This window comes from Macaca thibetana, chromosome 5, assembly GCF_024542745.1.
Source record: "Macaca thibetana thibetana isolate TM-01 chromosome 5, ASM2454274v1, whole genome shotgun sequence".
In the NCBI taxonomy this organism is placed as follows: domain Eukaryota; kingdom Metazoa; phylum Chordata; class Mammalia; order Primates; family Cercopithecidae; genus Macaca; species Macaca thibetana.
The window spans coordinates 104,355,258-104,379,409 of NC_065582.1; the positions used below are offsets into that span (position 1 = coordinate 104,355,258).

At 37.7% G+C, this 24,152-nt stretch overlaps 2 protein-coding genes across 2 annotated transcripts in view; both read right to left on the reverse strand.

The window, feature by feature from the left end:
* The window catches only part of LRRC66 (leucine rich repeat containing 66), a 33,259-nt gene extending 27,168 nt beyond the window's left edge, over positions 1 to 6,091 (reverse strand). Inside the window, exon 1 of the mRNA XM_050790563.1 lies at positions 2,633 to 6,091. Within this exon, the coding sequence (XP_050646520.1) occupies positions 2,633 to 3,128 (496 nt within the window). The 5' untranslated portion in view covers positions 3,129 to 6,091. The remainder of the gene's footprint in view (positions 1 to 2,632) is intronic.
* Positions 6,092 to 6,171: 80 nt separating this feature from the next.
* SGCB (sarcoglycan beta) lies at positions 6,172 to 23,425 on the reverse strand. The gene is made up of 6 exons (XM_050790616.1): positions 23,170 to 23,425; positions 18,346 to 18,555; positions 14,643 to 14,828; positions 13,685 to 13,876; positions 13,232 to 13,363; positions 6,172 to 9,595 (listed from the first exon to the last, which is right to left on the reverse strand). The coding sequence occupies exons 1-6, from the start codon at positions 23,203 to 23,205 to the stop codon at positions 9,392 to 9,394; spliced, it is 960 nt and encodes a 319-aa protein (XP_050646573.1). The 5' UTR covers positions 23,206 to 23,425; the 3' UTR covers positions 6,172 to 9,391.
* Between the last annotated feature and the right edge of the window lie 727 nt (positions 23,426 to 24,152).

The following is a 24,152-nucleotide window of genomic DNA, read 5'->3' on the forward strand; positions in this document are numbered from 1 at the left end:
AAGTTAGGTCTTTGAGATACATTTTTTCATTTGATCCTCACAATGATCCAATGAGTAAATCTTATCTTATCCAGATGTCACCTATAAATAGACTTAGATTGAAGAATTAAAGAACAAAGAAATAGGCCAAAAATAGGGTATGCCCTAGGCAGCATCTCTCTCTTACCAGCAGTTCCCTTCAAAATGAGATTTCAAAGTCAGAGCAACCCAGCCATAGTCACAGAATCATAAAATAGGAAAAGTTGTTAGAGGAGACTCAACCTAGTGAAAACTAATATGATGATTATGGGAAAATAATTTAAATAACAAAATACTATAGATAAAAGGACTCTGAATTATATCCAATCAGACTCATGCCTTACACTGAACTTCCAACATTTATATCTTTTCATTCATCTCTCTATGACTTCATTTGCTAGAATTTTAATAGAATTTCAGATATAGAATTTGCTCACTTCACTTCTTTTTTCCCCCTCCTCTTCAAGTTGAACATTTTTCTTGATCTTTTGGGAGGCAATAGCTTAACTCAAAAAAAGATGGATCTGTATCTGCATTTATAGGGATATTTGGTCTTTAAGTGGAACTGTATTAGTCCTAATCCCCAGTTAGCTCAGGGGAATTCATTTGCCTTAAGGAGAGAAACTCAGCACTTCCCTATTTACTCTTGTGGTGGGATCATATTTTGACCTGTTAATCTCTTACCTTCCTATATTTTCCTCTTGCTCTTTCTCTCCATTCACACAGAGACTAGGCTCCACGTTCATTGTCCCAGGGAAGGCACATGGCAAGGCAGAAAGTAGCTGAGTCTACAAGTCTTTCTGGCTTTCGTTATCCAAAACCCTAAACCTTTAGAAGAAAGTGTTTGCCAGACAGAGGGTTTTGAAGAAAAAAAAAAAACGGAGAAGAAATTTTCTCCAAACTGAAGAGACTGAAAAGAAATATTCTCTGGCTAGCAGGGGTAAGGAACATTCACACCTTGATGACTTGTTACGAGTATACGACTCTTGAGCTGGGTACAAATCCGGGCAAAGGCAGAGGAAAGCTGATGAAAGACTGATGTTAAGTATCCCTACGACTCCCCCTAATGGGGGCTCAGAATCAGAAATTATGTTACTACAGACAATAGAAGGTTATATCTCTAGTACACTTAAGTTTGTGGATTGAGATTCACATCTACCATACCAGTTAAAAATTTTTGTTATATTACATGTCTATATGTAGCTATAATGACGTCCATCAAAAAACAAAACCTGGAAATAACCTAGTGCTTGATTAAACCAGTTATGATATATGCATATATAAAAACTATTCAACTATTTGAAATATTTGTGAGGTGGCTTATTATATAAAGATATTAAAATATTCTACGATATGAAAATACAAATAAGAAATATGGACAGTATGATCCAATTTTAAAAGAAAAAGGTACAAATAGGCATAAATAATAAACTAGAAGAATATATATAACATGAGTGACTTTAATTTTTCCCTTTAAATTTGTCTTCAGTTGTTAAATGTTCTATAAGTAACAGGTATTCTTCTTGTAATAAAAACAATACAATAAAAATCATAAAATAAAATGCATTTCATTTACACTGAAAATATGACACACTACTTTTATGGAGAAGGTCAGGGACAGAAGACTCCAACCCTTCTCAAACAATTCTGCTGACATGGTGACTGTAATAATTCCTATACCTGCTAGGCTATTATTGCCAAAATAATGCTTAAAACAAAGCTGGAGAAAGAGCATGAAAATAAAAACATGAAATGTCAGAACTGGATAATAAGAAAAACCAAATATGCGCAACTTGGAATGGAGAAAGAGAACAATATCCTTATACATTTTTTTGTATAATGTCTTATATAAAGTAGGTGCTTAGCAAAGAGTGAATGAGCCTGGAAACAAACAAGGAAAGGACATTAATTGTCTAGCACTCTGGAATATAAAAAGGGCAAAGGAAGTTTTGCTTTATTAACTTGATATATTTTCTAAAGAAAACATTGGTGTTTACTGTTAAGGATCTCCAACATGGAGACTATTGAATGTCAGATGAGAATTTATGATAATAGGAGGCTATCTGGAGTACCCTGTTAGAAACTAGGATAAGGAATTCTGATTTTGACTTGATAACCAGAAGATTTACATACCAATATATAATATTAGGATACTTCTGCTGTACTTTTGGAGGACAACTAGATAGACTGAGGCAAAATGTACTCAAAGAAGAAAAATATTATGAATATGACATTTAATTTGAATTGCATTACATATTAAATATATTTGAACTAGTTATTGCTCAGTGCTTTTCTATATTAACAAATATATGATAACCAAAGTAGGTAACTTAGAATCACTCATTATTATTTAGCACTTACATACTTCCTAGTGTCTCGATAACTGCACATAACATTAATGTCAGATATACTAATGGGAGACTAAATTTCATTAGCTGTAAATTCCAGACACTATAACTTCCAATGCCACTAAGAAACTTTATTATACATACTCTGATCAAATTGCTTTACTTTCGGCTGTGTCCTTGAAGCTGAAAACAAATGTGGAATTCTTATGAACATGAAACACCTCCACATAAGCATTGTTTCTCTGCCTAGTTAAAATTGTACTCACCCTTGGGAGTGTCACTGAGTTTATTTCTTTGAAGAATGAGCACCTTCAGCAATGGAAACCTATTTCTGAAGCTGCTTCTGTGGCGTTTCACCCATGAGGACTTAGGACTGAGTAGATCCAAGGAGAGGGAGTGGATGGCATTGTTGCTGAGGTTTAACACTTCCAAAGCATGTAAGTATGCAAAAGGGCTTAAGGTTATTTTTGATATGAGATTGTTACTGAGGTCCAGATGTTTTATTTTCCACTCTTCTTTTTTCATGTGAAACTGTAAGATAACTCTAAAGAAACTGAAACTTACATCCACAGTGGCTGCTGTTTGTGGTATGTCCACAGGTATATCATGCTTTCCGGTAAAAGAACAATTTGTCAGAACATATTCATTCCATTGGCATTCAGAATTGAATAAAATATTACTTTTTCTTGATGCATTTGTCATTATTCCAGTAAAATAAAGACCTATAACTATGGTAATGACTCTGAAACAGAGGATTTTCATAATGCCTGGAAAAAGGAAAATGAATTGACTTATTCACAATAATATAAAAAAACTAACAGCAAATAAGCAGAAATTTTAATTTTCAATTTAAGATTTAGGAAAGTTATCCTGGTTGCCAATTTAAGCGAATGTTTGATTTCTTACTGGGGCATGAAAATGTAGCTACCAAAATGACATAGCCATAGTATAAAATTACATTTATGTCACATTTTAAAGAAAGGACTCCCCTGATTTTTCAGAAAATACATATTCACTTAGGCCTTACCTCTGCATCTGCTTTTCCAGTATTGTTCACTCTGCAGTGTGCTTTGGGATGAATGAAACCTTACCAAGATTAAAGACTTCCTTGTTTCCTTGCAGGCCATTAATACAGAGCAAAGTCTACTATGCTTATCTACGACATCGTAATCAACCATGTGGTTTATTACATAAATGACAACCAGTTACACTAAACCATGACCCTCCATAACTCTACGACTAAAAAGTTCAACTTACAAAAGAGGCTCTTATTTTTCATAACTAGAAGAATTACAAGCTTTGCTGTGTGGCTTTTGTGACTTTTCAAATCATTATGAAATCATTTAGATATATACAACATAATGTGTTATCAAATACATGTTCTGGCTCTGAACCATGAAGATGTAATAAGATACAGAAACACTGAGTATCTTTTGTACCAAAAATTTTTGAGAAGAAATTGAAAGTTTTTATAAAAGAAGTGTGTTACAATTCCTGAATGTATCATAAAAGTAATTTTAAAAATGGGTAATTTTTGTGATGTTTTAAACTAAATTCCACTTAAAAACCACTGTGTACAAATAATCCATTAATGAGTATATGAGTTTCCAAGAAATCATGCCTTCCTCTGTTCTAATGGCACTCAGTTTAGTTTTCATCACTGCAGCAGTCTGAAACACTAAAACGACTTAACTGGGTTTCTTGCCTCTGCCTCTTGACTTTTCCTCTTCGTGATCCATCCTAGGTGACTCCAAAGGATTATTTTCCTACAATAATGTTTTCCCTATATTATTTCGCCTATAGTCCAAATCCCTCAGGTTGGTATTCAAAGCCTGTGTTATCTAGGTAAACTTATGACCTAGCTTGATAAGTTCATGTGGAGCCACTAAAAGATGTGGCTTGTGCAAAGAATGATCTATGCATATCGCATGCTGAAATTCACTTTCAATTCATTCCCAGTTCCAAGTTCAATGCCTTTTCCTCTGAGCCATAGTCTTGAGATGAAGTTTCGCTCTTGTTGCCCAGACTGGAGTGCAATGGCACCATCTCGGCTCACCACAACCTCTGCCTCCTGGGTTCAAGCAATTCTCCTGCCTCAGCCTCCCGAGTACCTGGGATTACAGGCATGTGCCACCACACCCGGCTAATTTGTATTTTTAGTAGAGATGAGGTTTCTCCATGTTGGTCAGGCTGGTCTCGAACTCCTGACCTCAGGTGATCTACCCACCTTGGCCTCCCAAGGTGCTGGGATTACAGGCGTGAGCCACGGCACCCGGCCAGCCAGTCTTAAGTATCCTTCCAGGCTCACCTCACATCCTATGTCTTGGTCATTTTTCCTGCTTTAGCCTCCATATTTGTCTATTTTTACAGAAATCTTTCAGTAAACACTGAAGGAATGGATACATATTAGTAACATTCAGCATTGCGATTGTTTTGCTTTGTATCTGTTCTGAACTCCTAAAAAAGAGAACATTATCTATCTATCTATTTATCTATCTAATGTTTTATATTTTTAATAGTCTGCAGTCTGTCACTGGGTTATGCTGTTTCTGTGTAAATGAATGCATGGAGTGAATTGAATGAAATTTACAATATAACTTTAAAACTTTTGTTTCATACAAGGTCAATCCTCCCATATTTTCAAGGGCATTTGAATTCAGGTACACATGGCCATGAACAGCAAAGGTGCCCTACAGCATGGAGGAGTGATTTATTTTTACAGTGTGCTTCTTATGCAATACTAGAAATTGAATTGATTTGCCCAGGAAGAAAGACATTTTTTCTACATTCAAAGCTGAGATCATTATATATACAACTGTGCACCAAGCTAATGTAACAAAATCAGCAACAAAAAAATATAGTCACCACTCACAGGTACATTACTTTGTAGTGTTGAAGAGAAAGACATGGTTGAAAAATACTTTTTCTTAAGTGGACATGAATTAAAATTGCCCTGTTTCTTTTTAAGCTGAAGAGATTTATACACGATAGGTTTGAGTTCAAAACAGCTAGACAAGAACAATCTTATATCTTAAAGTGAAAGGTGTTAATTTGTTAAAAAGTTATACTATTTATAAATTTATACGTATTAGGTAAGGAACCACTGTGAACTCCAGAAAAAGTTGCTTAGGAAACTGGAAACAATTAGGCAAAATGTAAATTTCAAAAGGGACATAGTCAAGCTGAAGTATGAGGAAGCAGTTAGAAATACTGGGCGTGTATATTTGTGTGTCAGCTAGTGAAAGACAGGAAGAAGGCAGCAGAAAAAGCAAAGTATTATAGAAAGGAAATGAAGAGTTCATTTACACATAAAAGAAAGAGGGTGGGAAAACTGAAGGAAAAAAGCAACAGAGGCGACTTCAGGTAAGGACGAGATCTGGAAAGTAATATTGCTTCTAAGACATACCTTTGTATCCTAAGTGGTTTTCAAATGGGTGGATTATCTGGATCAAGCCAGGTAGGGATTTAAGACCTGAACCTTTGAGGCTCCACCCATCCTGCCATCAAGGCTGCCCAGTGGCCAGCCCTCATCCTTTCATCTCCGGCTTTGGCCTCCTGCCATGGTGACAGTGTGCACTTTCCGCTAGGACACCAGGGAAGCACGACTGGACAGAAGCCTTTTGCAATGCACAGAGGGGAGGGCATTCAAAACTGGGAATGTACAACTTTCTAACTTTGAGTTCTAGGAGTCCAGAGAGATTACATAAACACTGACCGTGTCCCATTCTCAAGTCATATTTAAATTCATCACGTTTGCATGACTAAATAGAAAACAGTTAATATATAACCATTAAATAACAGCAAACAATTTACAGAATTTTTATTGTAAACAGAAGTTCATAACTAGTTATTACAAACTGAATCAACTGAAACACAAGTTAGCAATGTGAAACACATTTATAGGCTTATTTTGGTATGGCATAATTGGTAATTTTTGCCCCCTCAATACTTTTAAGAAGACTGCTAAAATTTTCAGCATTTCAATGATCTCTTCTTTGTCAAGTTTAGCTCCATGACATTCTCATTACCTTAAAAAAAAACTCATTCAAATATAGGTAGAACTTCTACCTTTCATCATCAAAACTATCACACAAAATTTATTTTTTCACAATGCAAAAAGAAGATAAATGTATATTTTAAAACATTATCAGCAGACCCTGTTTTATGTTGTTTTTACATTTTTTCCGTCTGCCCATTATTCTCTAAGAAATCTTGCACTAATTTCATTTGCCCTCCTTGTCATTGCAGACCGCCTCTAGAATATTGTGGTAATTGAAACTAGCATGTACCTGCGCCCCCTCCCAGGGTCCTATCTTTGTCACTCACCTCCCCCATGGCTACTGCTTGTCATATCTGTGCTCAGTGCAGGGATGAGTGTACAGCTGGAAGAGGCGAAGTCAGCATTTCAGTTTACAGAAAAATACCATCTGGTGGACAGAATGAGTTGTTGAAGATTTACTGTGAACAAAAATAAGCCGGCTGGGCACGGTGGCTCATACCTGTAATCCCAGCACTTTGGGAGGCCAAGGTGGGTGGATCAAGAGGTCAAGAGATCGAGACCATTCTGGCCAACATGGTGAAACCCCATCTCTACTAAAAATACAAAAATTAGCCAGGCGTTGTGGCACATGCCTGTAGTCCCAGGTACTCGGGAGGCTGAGGCAGGAGAATCGCTTGAACCCGGGAGGCAGAGGTTGCAGGGAGCCAAGATTATAGCACTCCAGCCTGGCAACAGAGCAAGACTCTGTCTCAAAAAAATAAATAAATAAATAAATAATAAAAAAGCCATAAGTAAAATTGAGAGTTTGCCCCTGTTCTGCTTTCTAATAGATTTTCCAAGTCTACATTTCAGAGAAACAGCCAGGACTACTGTAAAGTATCCTAAAACGCTATGCCTGTTAACCATCATTTGTATAAAAACATCAAAATAGCCTCTCATGTCAAAAGCACTTCATGGAGATGTATCAAAAACACAAGTATTTCCCAAAAAAGAGTAAAAATAGATTATTTCATGAATTACATTTAATAAATAATATTTTGTAATATAGCGTTTTCTGGGTTTTATAAAAATATTTACTTAAACTTTTAAAAGAAATCTAAATAGAGCAGACAAGTAATGAATATGCAATTTATAGACCATCTGAATGAAAATTTCGGCAACTTTTTTGTTAATTCAGATATTAAATGATATTGAATATATTCAAATGAGTTCAAATATCACTACAACAACACTCAAGAGGTTATAAATCTCATTCTTTTCATTTAAAAACTGCACTCAATGTTAGGTAGTAAGTCAATCCAATTTCAGTACAATTTAATGACTTCATAATCTCTAAGGTATTTGATTTTTCTACCAGAGAGAAATGTGACAATATTGAATACAAATTGTTTTTTGTATTGGTTTTCTTATGTACACAATTCAAAGTGACCCTGATAGAATGCTGTTACACTTGACCACAGGGTTGTGCCCATGCCACATCTCTACTGCCTATTTTACAGTAAACTCCTTTGGGGGCCCTGTCCCTGATCCTGTGGGAGTCTTAATAATACCAGAGAGTTCTTTTCCAATCAAATATATTAAAAATCAACTAGCTTGAGGGTTATAAATAATTACAATGAGATAGTAATATTAGGAGCAGAGATAAATTATTATCCTTATCTAAAAATTATGTGTATTATTTCCTGCATTAGCACTCTTTAATCCAGTGCTTCTGGACTTATTTTCAAGGCATGGTGTACTTACCAGGCCATGCCTGGCCCAAATAACTTGTTTGGGTCTATGGCCTCCCCGCTTTCCACTGTGTTGCCCCGAGTGCTGAGGGTATAAACATCTTGGCAACTCTGTTATGTATTGTTAACTCCAGTGTGCCAAGGTCCATTGTTGGGAAACTGAGATAATTCACAAGTAGGTAAATTTGACCTCTGCATCATATAATATTTTGGAATTGGCCCAACATAGTTTAAAATCAGACAGTGATTGGTCCTTTCTGGGTCTGACATGAGGTTTCTTTTCTTTTTAAGTAGAGTAAGCATACCTGTTTTGTTTGACTCTCATCTTCTTATGTAAGTTTAAATTAACCTTTGTTCATCTTTCTAGAGTTTTAAATAATTAAAAAGTCAGTGCAGACAGTGAAAACAACATGGCATTTGGAATCAAGTACATCCAGGTTTGAATCACGCCTGAATTCCAATCCCATCTCTGCTACTTACTATGTGATGTTGGCCAAGTTTCTTAACTTCTCTGAGCTTCAGTTTCTTAATGGGTAAAACCTGGATAATACCACCTACTTGCAGGGTTGTGGTAAGAATTGGGGATATAAACATGCGACGCCTAGGACAATCAATGCCTAGGATGTAGAAGATGCTCAATAAAAATAGTTATCATTATTATTTAAAAGTTAAAGCTGAGATGGTATTTTAATTTCTACCACATTGTGAACAATTGATAGTTATCATTATTTCAAATAAACATTATTTTACAAAATATTTTCTTCCTAGTGCAAAACTAAGGAACCATTGTTTCTATCTCACATATGTAAAGTTCTTTAATGACTTCACTTACATGTGAGAATATGGCTCAGGCTTAATGCACTAGAAATCCGCATCTTTCCTTTTAGAAGCCAAAAGGCAGAGCATGAAACATTGATTTAAATATCCTAAGTGGATCTATCCCCATTAGAGTTACCAAAGTATACTTACAGTGAGTCTAAACAGCTGCTTCAGCCTTTTAATCTTTAGAAAAGGGATAGTGGACTTTTAAAAACACTTCTTTAAACATGAATTTTCATTTGCTTCTCATAATTATTTTAGGGAACAATAAATATGAAGATCAGCGTAAATTAACAAAATGTATTAGAATTTAGGCTCTCTGAGAAGATTTTAACTATGTAGATCATAAAACAGATACAGCAATGCTATGCCATTAAAATAATTATGAGTTATTACAAACTCTGTAAAAATAATGATTTGCATGCATAAAAAAGTCAAGTCAAGATATAAACAAGTTGGTGACCTCTGGGGTTCTTCTAATGAGTGTTTCCACAGGGGTTGTCTGAGATTTGGCAGCCCATGTTCTGGCTGGTTACTTGCACCTTGAAGAGTGTCCCATCAGCACACACGCAGAGCTTGTATCGCACCCAGTCACCACTACCCAACTGGTCTGCACTGGAGGAACTGGGTAGGCGGGTGGTGCTGACCATCACAGATCCATTTAGGATGATACTGTTTTCCTATTAGGAGAATACTAATATGATTTATTTACCTCCATGAGTGGGTACAGAACAAAGTCAGTAAACAAAACTTACTGAAATATCAATGAGAAAAGAAGGCAGTAAGAAAGAGTAAAGACACAAACAAAAAAAGAGCAACAACAAAAAACAATATCAGGATTCAACAAGTGACTTCTTCGCTTCATATATCCATAATGTATGTAAATAAATCTGCAACATAATTTCTCTATTATTAGTTAAAATTACATCAAAATTCCTAGGTGCATAATAAAACTGATGTGGATAAAGTGTCAGATCATTTTCAGTTTTAAGTCCTAAGGGAACTATAACAAAGTTACTGATTGATAAGTTTGTGATCATGAGTACGATAAGACTTTTCCTCCTTAAGGGAATTAATTTTAATTTCCAATGTTTTTGCAACACTGCAAATGAAGATTCAAACCATGTAATTTGAAGACCAGGCACTTCCAGTCTGGAGGTTCTTCACGCCCACTGTTCCAGAAACATTATTTTATTGTGGTTCCTTAAAATCCTTCTTGTTAGGGACTCTTAGGCCTCTCTTGCTTTCTCCCTTTCCTCCTTTCTTCTTTTCATTCACTCAACAAATAATTACTGAGTGCCTGCTCCTGCTACACGCCAGACACTATTCTAGGTGCTGGCGAATACAACAGTAAGTAAAATAGGCAAAGCCCAAGTTCTTATTGAGTTGATGTTTAATGAGGTAGGGGGAGACAATAAAAAAAATGAATAGTAAAACACATAAGACATCAGGTGGGATAAATCCTATGAGGAGAAATAAAGCAGGATAAGTAGAGAGAGAGTGAGCAGGTGGGGACTGAGTTTTACATAGGACTACCTGTGGTTTGATAAGGTCACATTCCAACAGAAACTAGAGGAAGTGAGGGAGGAAGCTGTCTAGGTAACTGGGGAAGGGTACTCCAAGCAGAAGTAACAGTGCCTGCAAAGGCCCCGACGTGAAGATGTGGCTGGATTCCAGGGACAGCTATGAGGTCAGTGTGAAAGAAGCACGGAGAGTGAGGGGGAACAACTGGTAGGAGATGAGTCAAAGAAATACCTGAGGATCAGACATGTAAGCAGGGAATAGACTTTAGATTTTATTCCAGATTACACGGGAAGCTTTGGAGGATTCTAAATACAGAAATGACTTGATCTTTTTAAAATGGCCACTCTGGCTGTTGGGTAGAAAACAGACTGTGGGAGTGAATATTTGGAAGTAAGATCGGCTAGGAGGCTGTTCCAACCATCCAGGCAGGAAATGACAGCAGTTTACACCAGGGTGGTGATGGCGAGAGGTGGTGAGAAATAGCCAGCCTCTGTATCTTCTGAAGGTGGAGCCAGAAGGCTTGCTATGGACTGATGGGTGTCATTTAATGGTACAAGAATACTGAAAGAAATGCATGCTTGTGGGTAATGGAGAATCTAAATTTTCAACTATTAAATTTGAGATGCCTATCAGATATCGAAATGGAGAATGTAAGTAGGCAGCGAGCAAGATATGTGACTCTTAGTTCAACGAGGAGGTTAAAGCACAATTCCAAATTTGGGAGGCATCAGCTTACAGAGGGTATTTAAAGCAAAGAAAGAAAATTGGTTATAAACAATGGAGATGGCTAATTGATTATGCAGTGGTAGCATATGGAATAGACAGCAATTCTTAAGTGACTAGTTTTCCAATTTGTTCCAATGCTGCCATCTTGTGGTCATTTAATTTTACTTTCTGTAAATTTTTTTTTTTTTTTTTTTTTGAGACGGAGTTTTGCTCTTTTGCCCAGGCTGGAGTACAATGGTGCAATCTCCACTCACTGCAATCTCTGCCTTCCGGTTTCAAGCGATTCTCCTGCCTCAGCCTCCTGAGTAGCTGGGACTACAGGCACCCGCCACCACGCCCGGGTAATTTTTGTATTTTTAGTAGGGATGGGGTTTTGCCATGTTGGCCAGGCTGGTCTCGAATTCCTGATCTCGTGATCCACCTGACCCGGCCTCCTAAAGTGCTGGGATTACAGGTGTAAGCCATCGTGCCCAGACTAAATTGTTTCTTAAACAGCTTTTTCAAAAAAGCAGTTTAATTGATAAAATTATTTGTAATGATTGGCTTATACACTTTAAACTAACCACTGATATTAACAAAGTTATAAAGCTAATTATCTTTTTAATACTAGGTTCTTTTCCTTTAACAGTGAAGAAACTGATATGTGTATATGTATATTTCAAAGTATTTAAATATTTGTCATATTAACTACAAGGTAGAATGGGACAAGAAGTGGCAGGTAGAAAAAAAAAAAGGTGTGGTAAGTTGCTAATGGTCTCTATACAAATATCTTGCTTCTGTGACTTTCTACTGCTGAGAATAGCAGTCGTACTGTGGCTATTCTCCAACAGTGTTCTTAGAAGAATGGCTTCTTACACCACAATATACGTAAAAATTAACTTGGTAGGTAACTGAGTTTCTGGCAATAATTACATTTTATGTTCATCTTTACTATTTAGAGATGGGATTATGTGTTGTTGGGGGGGAAACTGCTTACGAAAGTAAAACAGCTACTTTTAAACAGTGTTTTTCCCAAGAACTATGAAATTGAAATTTTTTTAATAAGGAAGAATGATAAGTCCCTATGTTTAAGTTCCCTTTTGTCATGTAATGCTTGGTAAGACAAATTTAATTCGCTTTAGTTAAATAATATATTGTAGGTACCCAAAGCCATTTTGAATAAGTATACTTTGACCAGAATTGTGAGCCATTAAAAAGTTTTTGGACTTACAGCACATGAAATACCATAACTGTAGAAGTTCAGATATAATCTGTTAAGCACAAAGAAAATTCACTTTCAACAGCCACAATAAAGACAAAAACCTTTTTCCTTTACAATTAATAATAGATTAAAATACATTTTTAATAAATATGTCTAAATAAAATAATTTTATACATTTGCTAATTGTTTTTTTTTTCACATCACTGGATATGAAACTCAGGAAGGGATCTGAAAAATCTTTAATTAAAAACAATAACTCCAAGGCATGAATATTTACTTTGATCTTCCAGAATTCTCTTTTAGAAGGTTTTTGGGTTTTTTTTTTTTTTTTTTTTTTTTTTTGCCTTCTAAAACAATACAAGCAATCATTATACAAGAAAAAAAAAATACAGGCTACTAGAAATAAAAATAAAACAAATAATCTGTTATCTTGCTATCCATAACTAAATATTGTTGACATTTTGGCATACCCTGCCAGGTTTTTATAAACATACATATGTTTTGAAGAATGAAAATGTATTTCACGAACTGTTTTGTAACTTTCTTTTACTTCACAACCCACTTTGAACATATTTCCATGTCAAAAAATAGACAATTATATCATTTTCAATAATTGTGTACTATTCCACATATGGATTTATGTATCCAAGAACCTAATAATTCTTTTTTTTTAAATTTATTTATTATTATTATACTTCAAGTTGTAGGGTACATGTGCATAACGTGCAGGTTTGTTACATATGTATACTTGTGCCTTGTTGGTGTGCTGCACCCATCAACTCGTCATTTACATCAGGTATAACTCCCAATGCAATCCCTCCCCCCAAACCTAATAATTCTCTTAAGCTCTTAAAAGAATACTCACCGCCTTTAACTCCATATTACCACCCATGTGAAATTCAATGGTTTTGCCCATAATGAATACTCCTTCATTTCCACGCACAATAGCACGCCCATCAACTTTTATATTTAAATCACTGGTAGCATTGCTGGTAATCTGAAAATTTAAAAAACAAGTACTAAAAAAAGTTTCTAAATTAATGTGAGAATTGTCATCAGAGGTAGAGAAACAGAAGTTTCAGTCATGAGACATGAAAGTCAGATGTTTCTATTAATGTTTTAGAGATGTGGAAATTGAGATAAAGATGACTTGATAATGATCACACAAGCTAGTTATTGACAAATCTAGAATTAATCCTTTCCAGTGTTCTGGAATATATTCTTTTATACTACTTTAAAACAGTACAACTCTCCATCCACTTTATAACTGTAGAGAGTAACTCTCTCCCATTAATAAAGCAAAGCCAATAAATCATACCCTTTCAGTAGATGCTTTTTGAACATTTAAACTTTTCACTCCGCTTGGCAAGTGAAACTCATGAGTTTCATAGTCTGTGCTGAATAAGATATTTTGAGTCCTCGGGTCAAAAAACTGCATGCCGATGTCACTTGTAATAGAAGTTTTGTTGTTTTCTACACTGAGCTTTGTTGTTCCTTGCTGAAAAACAATCTTAAAAAAAAAAAAAACAGTTAATTGTGAATATATTTTCAAAGAAGACTGCAAACAAAATTCCTGAACAATATATTTAAAAAATTACAAAAATTACAGAAATTTAAAAACCACAATAATAGGCTAACTTCAAATACTTTTAACTGTGTCTGTCTGTCCTCCCTCCATCCACTTGGAAGAAGAGTTCTTTAGAATGAAGGCTTATACGTTTATTTGCTTATTAGCTATGCAAAAATACATGAGTCATGGAGGAACATGGCCCAAGGACTAAGATAGGCAGGGGTGGTGGTAAGAATACCTCCTTGAGGTTTTATTCAGTTGAAAACTATGTTTTCAACTCTTGGCATGGGATGCCACTGACTAGATTGGCATATTCTCTTCCAGAGCCCCCAAAACTACAGAGTATTCTCACTGGGGAAAGTGCTTTCTTAATGGCTTCCTCATATGGAGAAGCAAATAGTAACCTATGTATTCTCATACTAATTACATCTGTCATAGAAAATGCTACCATTGAACAAAATCTCAAATATTAAGAAATCATCTAATTTTAACAGATTATAAAAGCAATAGTATTATTAAATATTAATATTTATGGATGTTTTAAACTGTATTCACTATATTCATACATTGATAGATATATTATAAATACACTAATTTTTCTAAGGGAAAATATCTCTTTCCAATAATCAATCTAGGTTTTTGCAAAGTATTTTTCTCTAATGCCCCTCTCCTGTTTGCATTTCTTTCAGTTAATGTGGCAACTTACAGGCTGGTTGTTGCCAGTGATGACCAAATTTTCATTTCGCCTTCCTCCTACTGTGCTTTTATAAAGAGGATGGATCACTCCCATGTCAGATACTTGCTTAAATCGAAGCAGGCCACTTTCATGAAACTCCATACTATCACAGCCATTTGGTCCAATGCGAATCACAGCCCAAATAACAAGTGTTATCTGAAAAAGAACACAAGTCCACTGTTGGTAGGCTGCATACATTTAATGTAATTGGAAAACAAATAGAAAATATTATCACCAAAACGTTAAAGACCTCCTAAAATGTTTAATCAGTGAGGTAAATATATCAATTAGTTTTCCACTTATAAACAAAACCAATTTTATTTTTATTAAGGTATTACATGCAAATAGCTAAAAGTCAAAATGTCCTAAAGGTCTATAATTTAAAAAGAATAGTTTCTTATTTTTTCTACCTTCTCCATATCTCATTCCCAAGAACAACCACTTTCAACAAATTTAGCTATTTCATCCAGAATTTATCTCCTTAGTTCTAAATATATATATTTCTTCTAAATATATGTTAGTTTTTCAATTATCATAATTTAGGTTTTATCTATTCATTTTCTATTTTAGCAGATGAGAAATTTAGCTCATTTATATCTCTTTTCTTTTCCAGCTCCAATCTCAAGTTTTAATTAAATCCAAGGTCATTATTTTCAGTATTACAACCATGTAAATATTGTTCATTACCAAACCAAATACTGTCCTATAATGGCAGTTTCTTTCCTGTACCTTGTCTCTCAGAGTTTAATACTTCGTTTTCCTTAGTTTCTTTAAACATCTAATTAATCTCAAATCCTCCAATATTTCTGTAAAATCTCTCAATACAATATTCTGTAGGTCTGAGCCTCTCAGATAATGTATTAGTTCTATTTTTCTCTCTCGGGAAATCTTTCTGGAACCTTTATCTTTCTGGTTTGGTCTGTGTGGGCTGGACTGGTCTGTATGGGCCCCCTGCACAGCTGTAATCATAAACTTTCCCTTACTTTCATGCTGAACTTCCTTTTGTTCTTCTCCTGTGACAGACACCCAGTTTCCTATATCCTCGTCTTTCTTTTGGTAGAGCACATCCTCCAGTGGCTTCTCAGCAATGAATGTATGAGAAGTAAAAATTTTTGGAAAGTGTGCATGGCAAAAATATGTCTTCATAATTCTACACATTTGCTTGCTACACTGGCTAAGTTTACAGTTCTAGACGGAAAATTATTTTCTTCCTGAATTTTGAAAGTCATAGATTTATTGCCTTCCAGGTCCCAATGCTGCTTTTGGGAGGTCCTATTCCATTCTGATTTTATATTCTTTATAGATAACCTGTTTTTTTTCCTCCTCTGGAAGATATTAGGATCTTTTCTTTATTACTGGTTTTCTTAAATTTCATAATAATGGCCTTGTGTCTTTTTATGCATTACACTGGACCCAGATGGTAGTTTTCAATCTGTTCTAGGAAATTTTCTTGATTTATGTATTTGATCATTTTCACCCCAGTGTTTTCTGTGCTCTTTCTGAAACACCCATTAATAGCATGTTAGAGCTCTGGAGTTGATTCCTTAATTTTGTTGAAATTTCTGGAAGAGTTTTTTTTTATCCTCTAATATCTTCTGTCTGTCTGTCTGTCTATCTATCTATCTGACTACTTATCCATCTTCCCACCCACCCATTCATCTCTGTGTGTGTGTGCGTGTGTGTGCGCATACACATTTCTATGAGTTATTAATTGTTCCTTTTGATTTTTGATTGTTTTGTTTTGTTTTGTCTTGTTTTTTGGTAGAGACAGGGTCTCACTTTATCAGGCATAAGCCACTATGCCTGCCTTGGTCCTTTTAAAAGGCATGTTATTCTTGTTTCATTGATGCAGTATATTCTTATTTATCTGAAAATACTGAATTCAGGTTTGGTTTTTTGGTTTTTTTTTTTTTTTTTTTGGTAGTTTTTGTGGCATTTTCTCTATTCCATGAGTTTCTACTTTTCCCATGGTTTAGGTGTTTTCATCTCTATCATTTTTCAATTCTTCCCACTTTCCTCAAAAGTCTATTGATCCCTGGCTCAGTATTCATACTTTGTGATGAATTCATAGAAAATTCTTTGAGGGGTGGGGCTTGTGACTGACAGGTGTCATAAGAGGGATATCAGGTGGCTTTTTCACTGGGACTTGTCAAATGACAGTATCTTCAGATCTTTTTCCTACATGCATCAGGAATCCCAGAGAAGGCTCTTCTATCTCTTGCCTGGCTGCCAAGGAGCTGAAGGTGGAGGATGAGAATAGAGTGTGGGAAAGGAAGTCGCAGGACCGAGACTTCCCTGTTTCAGCATGGAAACCCAACCCCTACCCTCCAGTATCCTCAGGCAGAAAGAATCCTCTCTGGTCCAGTGTGTCCAGAGACATAGTAGTTTTGTGTGACATTAGGAGGGGTAGCTGTCTAACTGCTGGCTGGAAGGGAGAGGAGGCCTAGGGATCTCACAGCTTCTTATACAGATTTTTCAAATGACTTCTCTGTTTTCAGTTCTTGCCTCACTTCTGCTTTTCAAGGTACTGGAACTTCTAATTCCCAAGGCTTTTTAGGGTTTTACAAGGTACTTCCACCAACATCCCTTCCCCAACAAGCAGATTCTCCTCTCTGATAAGTTATCTGCCATTGTTCCTCCTACTTTGTATCTTCATATATTATGGTTTAGGATTTCAGTTGCTTCCCACTTTCTTCAAAGATATTTCTGTTTCTTGACACTGTTACTTTGGAATGAGCTTTTTAGAGAAAAAGATAAAAATGTCTTTATGCTGCCATCTTGACCAGAAGTCTCCGATAAATTTATAAAATGAAATCCATTCAGAATTTGTGCTCCTAGTAAAAATGTACATATCTAATATGAAATTTATATAGGAAGAGGTCTTTCTGATTTGAGTGAAGAATTAGACAGAAGTACTTTGGACATACATAAATACAAAAAGACTGCCTTGCATGCATTAGAAGTAGAAAATGACACAAAAAGAATCACTTTAAGACTGCTGCAGACTACGTTCATGATCTGAAAATATCTGTACAAGCACATGTGAGAGAGTTTCAAATTTAACCCCCAGATAGTGACAACTTCAGATTAAAAGGATTTCTTCATTAAAAAAGCAAACATCTTTGGAAAAGGCATCCTATCAGGTCCTCAGCACTTCAGTGCAAATCCGTCTACCAGATCCTTGCATCCTTTGACAACAGGGACTTAGGACTATAAAATATAACCTTTTACTGCCATCAAAGGGTTTAAAATTTTAAAATCCAGCTGAGGAGGCAACATTAAATGTAGGAAAAGTTAAATGAAAACAGAAAGGATTATATTTTTAAGGACATGTGAAAGCAATAAAATCATCTTGGCAAAGTTCTCTTCTATTGAGTTGATCCTATCCTTATTAAAAGCCTCATGCTCTACCGACTGAGCTAGCTGGGAGCTACACAATTCTACCCTTGCTAAAAGTTAAGTCCATTAAAGGGATAAACTCATGCACATTTTTTTCTAAATGAAATTAATATGTGAAAATATTAGCACACTAGTTTTTTATAAAGTATTCATTAAAATTCAATAAGAGACAAGACGTATAGAAAAGGAGAAAATGAAGTCTATGATTTCACTATAAAGCAGATAAAAAATTCCCCATGGCAATTAAAAGGAGTATTCTGTACAATATACTCACAATTAAATTGATGACAGCCAGGATAAACAAGAGGATAATCACACAGATGGCTAAATTGCCCTTTCTTCCTCTCAACCCTGTTTTGTGGAGACGATCTTCATCAATCGGAATGTACCCAGCTTTAAAGTTACTGTTGTGCTCCTTATTGACATTCCTTCTCTCAACAGCCTTCTCACGCATGGACTTCTTTACAGGACCATTGGAACTTTGCTAAATATGAAATACAACATAATGGAACAGTTATACCCTCTCATTTTGTGCATTTATCTATTAGGTGCAAATTCATACCTATAGCAAGCTGAACTGGTTACTGACACATTTTCCATGAATAAACTGCAAGTCACATTGAGTCACAGTTCCAACTAAGGGCGTAACTGTGCTTAGAGGAGAGTATAGAAGAAACTTCAAGGTCACTATCTGATAGTTTTCCTCTCTGCTTTCAACAGTCCCACTGTCAAAGTATACAGCTTGTTTCTGAGCAGAGTTGTTATACATAACCTATAGTGAGTAACTGCTTTTATTAATAATTTATTAATTTTTGTATATATAAATCTGGCCCTCCATATCCATGGGATCCATATCCATGGATTTAACCACTGTGGATCAAAAATATTTGTGGCCAGGCGCAGTGGCTCACGTTTGTAATCCCAGCACTTTGGGAGGCCGAGGCAGGTGGATCACAAGGTCAGGAGTTCAAGACCAGTCTGGCCAAGATGGTGAAACCCCATCTCTACTAAAAATACAAAAAAATTTAGCCGGGCGTGGTGGCACGTGACTGTAATCCCAGCTACTCCAGAGGCTGAGGCAGAGAACTGCTTAAACCTGGAGGGGCGGAGGTTGCAGTGAGCCGAGATCGCGCCACTGCACTCCAGCCTGGGCAACAGGACAAGACTCCGTCTCAAAAAAAAAAAAAATTGGAAAAAAGGTGAATGGTTGCATTTGCATTTGTACTGAACATATGCAGACTTTTTTCTTGTCATTATTCCCTAAACAATACAGTATAACAACTGTTTACATAGTATTTACATTGTGTTCAGTGTTGTAAGTAATCTGTAGATGGATTTAAAGTATACAGGAGGATGTGCAGAGGTTACATGCAAAAACTACACCACTTTATATAAGGGACTTGCACATCAATGAATTTGGCTAACCTTTGGGGGTCCTGAGACCAATCCCCCACAGATTCTGAGGGACAACGGTATACATTTTCATTTATATGAAAATAAGACTGGGAAGGCTGACACAGCTTTTTACTTATGATTTCACTGACTAGAGCTCACATTACCCTAGATCAGTAGTTTTCAAATGCAGAATGGGGAGTCCTGGGAGGGTTCCATGAACCCCTTTGGGGATCTGTATTTTCAAAATAACAATAAAACAGTAACAGATATTGTTTGCTGTTTTTACTCTCCTAGGCCCATGAATGTAAAGGCTACATGACCAACGTGATGACATCATCACTCAATGGAATGTGTGCTTGTATAGCCCAGTACTTTAAACATTTCTCCGTTTTAACTTCTCCTATAGTGAATATCAATGAATATAATGCACATAAACCAAAGCTCTTTGGAATCCTCTGTTTTTTAAGATTGTAAAGAGAACCTGAGACCAAAATGATTTGAGAACCTCTAACCTAGACTATGGTTGAATGACATTTTGGGTAATAATCTTGAATATCAAGAGCACAAAAGAAGTGGGCAGAAATGGATACTGTCCTACCTATTTCTTAGAGCTCTGAGAAAATTCAGTTGTTGAATATGCGTGTATTAAGCACTTTATGCTTAAACACTAATTCCATAGATACGAATACAAAAGAGCTATAGGAAAGCGTCTTTATCCTCTATGTATTAACAGATATGATTTGTGTACATGTTAACATAAAATAGTTAACAATGCAATAAAGCCTGCTGTATGTTCAGGTGCCAAAATTAATAGTCTAGGCAATACACGCTGCAGAGTTCAAAGGGAGGAGAGACAGGATGACCTGGAGTTGTTAGGAAAATGGGGAGAAGTAGATGGGTCAGATATGGCAAGGCAGGGAAAAGAAAGTTGGAAAAGTAGGGCCAGGCCGTGAAGGTTCTTGGACAGCAGGGTACAAATTCTAGTCTTTATGTTCTATTTAACTGGGAGTCACTGGAGGTTTTTGAGCACAAATTCAGAATGTTAAATGTGCAGGCATTTGTAGGAGAGGGAAAAAACAGGAGTACCAGTAAGTAGGCTGCTGGGGATGTTGTAGTAATGGAGGATTAAGGTAAGAGGACCTAAACTAAAGTGGTATGAAAAAGGACAGATTAAGAAGATACTTTAAGAGAAGACCTAACTGAATTTGTAGTCAAGTTCCAAAAAAAAAACCTCACTATGGGCTTCTGACAACCCTAATAGATGGGCAACTTAAAAGTGTTAGCCAGAGTTTGAATATAGGTCCGCATAAAAGACAGAAAGGACAAAATTCATCCCTCCTGAGACGTAGTCTTTACTCTTCTCTGCCAAACCATGCACATTACTGTCTTCATCTTGATGCATTTAACATTTATTGAATAGTTACTATAAGCCGGATGCTCCAAGCTACCAGGATGAACATAATGTCCACCCTCAAGGAGCTTAATTACAGGCCAGTCAGGTAGATGGACAAGGTCACTAACAGTTCACACAGCATGGCAAGTGCTGGAGTGGAGCAATGCACACAATACAGAAAGGGTACAGAAGAGGAATGCATCTCCACCTAGTAGGCAAGGGCATCAGGGAAAGATTCTAAGAAAAGCTGAAGGTTGAGTTGACTCTTGAAGGATGGACAGGAGCTAACCAGGCAAGAGAGCTGAGAAGGTCATTCTAGGCAGAGGAAGAAGCATGGAGACTTCGAGAGGCAACCATCTCTGGGAGAACTAATTTTGGTCACTTTATGTGGATGGTGAGAAGGATAGGTGTAGGGAGAAGCAAGAAATACAGTAAGAGATGTGCTTAGGGGCCAGTAAGCGACATAAATACCATGACAAGAACAATGGACTTTATCCTGAAGGCAAAGGGGAACTACTGAAGAGTTAAAATAGGTTTCCTATACAATCAGATTTGCACTGTAGCAAAATCGCTCCAAAAAGAGATGAACTGGAACTGAAGAGCCTAGAAATGAAGATATCAACAGCAAGTTTCTCTAAGAGTCCCAGTGAGGTACTGACTGAGGTTTGACTCTGAAGCTGAAGTCTGGGGAAAGGTGTTAAGAGGCAGAACTGTCAGGATCTGGTGATTGTTTGGATATGAGTGTGGCACAAAAGGGTCAAAGATGACTCCCAAATAGGACTGGCTATATAATTTGTGGGACCCTGGGGAAAAAGGAAATGTGGGGCTCACTCTTTAAATCTCAAGACCCGGACAGCAGAACATTAAACCAAGTGCAGGTCCTTCTCAGCTCCCTTAAACTGGCCTTGGTCCTAAGTTTCTGGCTAGGTTAAACAAGTTAATGGATGGTTGTAGTCTTTTTAATAGTAAGTATGACAGAGTCCAGTTTTGAACATTTTTGAGTTTGAGATCACTGTGGAAAATTCAGTTAAGTTCAGGGCTGGAGACGTAGTGCGTAAATTTGAAGTGGAGACTGAGAAATGGATCAGACTGCCCCATTTATGTGTAAAGCAAAAACAGAACCAGATGGAAAAAGAATTATCTGAAACAGAAGCCGATAACTTAGGCGGGAAATGAGGAAAGCCAAGGCACAATTCAAATCCCAACAACTCCAAGAAGTTTTGTCTCCTTTCAGTTTCACTCATTCTTCTACGTTTTATTTTACTGTTACAAATCTGCAGCCTGCCTATTGTCTTTAGCTGATTTTTCTGCATGTATTTGGCTGTATGACTTTAAGCTTCTGGAAGGCAGATTTTCCGTCTTTTATCTTCAGAATGAGCCCTCCAGTGACATTTATCTAATAGGTCTCTAAAAAGTTAATTATCTAAGAAAATGGTTCCAAAGGTCAAAACTTGACTCATTTTTTCAACAATGTTTTAGAATGAGCCTTTTTCAAGAGAAACTACTATAATTGTTCAAAGGAAAAGTAAGTTAGGTAAGGGCGAAAGTGACTGAAAATTATTTGTATTATAATAAATCACCCTAGCGATTACATGTATGTATATATTAATACATATATATTTGTGCACGCACACACATATGCATGTACATGTATGCATACGGATAGCTAGATTTTGGGGGGATAAGAAGCCTTTTAAACCATTCTAAGTTACAAGTTTACAGCGCAGGTCAGGAAACCTTGGTTAAATAATTTTTAAAAGTGGACAGCAGATAGTTTTAGACTGGTGACTAAATCTTCAAAAACCAAAGCGGGAGGGGAAATCTGGGATGTCTGCATATTGGAGATGGCAGAAACAAAAAGCGGCTGCAAGCTGACACCCGGGCAACAGCTGACCCGTTTCTTGGCTAGTGTCAGGGGAGCCTTCTCGCTGGGGCTGAGGTTATTTTTATCCGAATCGCTGCTGGCGGCTGGACGGGGTACGTCCCTGAAACGTCCCAGCGCAGGCTTCCAGGCTGGCTCCACAGCCTCCAAGGCTCTCTGGACGGAGTCCCCTCCTCACCCAACCCCGCCGAGGGTCAGCCAGGCCAGGCCGAGCCGAGGCCGAGGCCGCCGCTGGCTCCTTGTCCCCAGCTTGTGCCAGCATCCTCGGCGGGGGACAGCTCCTCCTGCCCCGCACCGATCGGCCCCGCCTAACCCAGATCCTGCGGCCCGCGCGCCCCGCACCCCCGGCCAGCCCTCCCGCGGGCCTAGCCGGCAGGACCCGGCCTCCCCAGCTCCTCCAGCCCCCGGCTGGGGCGGTGCTCACAGACCTGCTCGGCAGCCGCTGCCGCCGCCGCCGCCGCCATCTTCCCGCGCCCGCCGCCGCCGCGCTCCCTGCCGGGCAGTGCCCGCCCCTCTGCGACCGCACCCCGCGCGCCTGCGCCTGCGCCCTGGCGGTGGGACTCGGGGTACCCGCTGCTCACACCTTCTCCTCCCCAGCCCGCATCCCCGAAGATCCATATCCCGGCCCTGCGGGCTCAGGCTCCGCCGCGGCCCCTGTCCGTAGGACAGTGGCCTCGGGCGCTTTGTATCGCGCAGGGGCCAGAAGGGGCCTATGGGGATTCTGCGCCACCTCGGGCCACCTGCAGATTCCTCAGAAAAGGCACCCTCAAAAACCGAGGACGCTTCTCCCCGTCCCCTTTGTTCCCCACCGCTGAAACCTGGGCACCATCCGGTGCCAAAGAGAGCTGTGACGCTCTCTTTGCTTCTCGGACCAAGGTCTCCTGGGCTAAGGTGGGAGGGGCCGATATCAAGACCACAAGTGGACGCGGACCGGCGTGGTGACTGCGTGGGCAGAAGTGAACAAGTGGTCACTTAGGCAGCTGGAGTCTTGAAGACAGAGTCCTCAAGGAGGAAGTTGAATCACTTAGGGCTGCTTAACTTTGGAGGCCTGTGAAGTCTGATGTTTTTATCCTGCGATACTGGGGATGCAGTTTTCATTTAGTGTTGGAGATAGTGTTACCATGTATATCCTTGGGAACCTAATTGAACGGACATTTACCGAACACTGGGAAGCCACTCAGATGTACGAGTTACTTGGGTAGATATTCATTGTTCCCTGTTGCAGATATAATTCAATAATTATTTTAGCTGAAAAAAAAAAATGCAGTGAAGTCAATAGCAACTGTTCCTCATGTAGCTGAATCACTTCTAATAAGCATCTTTGGGCCCTAGTACTGTCTAATTCAGTAGGAGTCAGTACCTAGCTGGTCATCAGTCTCTCTGCATTTCTTTTGTCCCGAATGCTGGAACC

Coding starts and splice junctions, on each gene's coding strand:
- SGCB (XM_050790616.1), bottom strand. CDS start 23,205: ATGGCGGCGGCGGCGGCGGCAGCGGCTGCCGAGCAG. Junction 14,829..18,345: donor TGGCTGTCATCAATTTAATT/GTGAGTATATTG, acceptor GTTCTTTTTCAG/ATAACACTTGTTATTTGGGC. Junction 13,877..14,642: donor TCACTGGCAACAACCAGCCT/GTAAGTTGCCAC, acceptor TTTTTTTTTAAG/ATTGTTTTTCAGCAAGGAAC.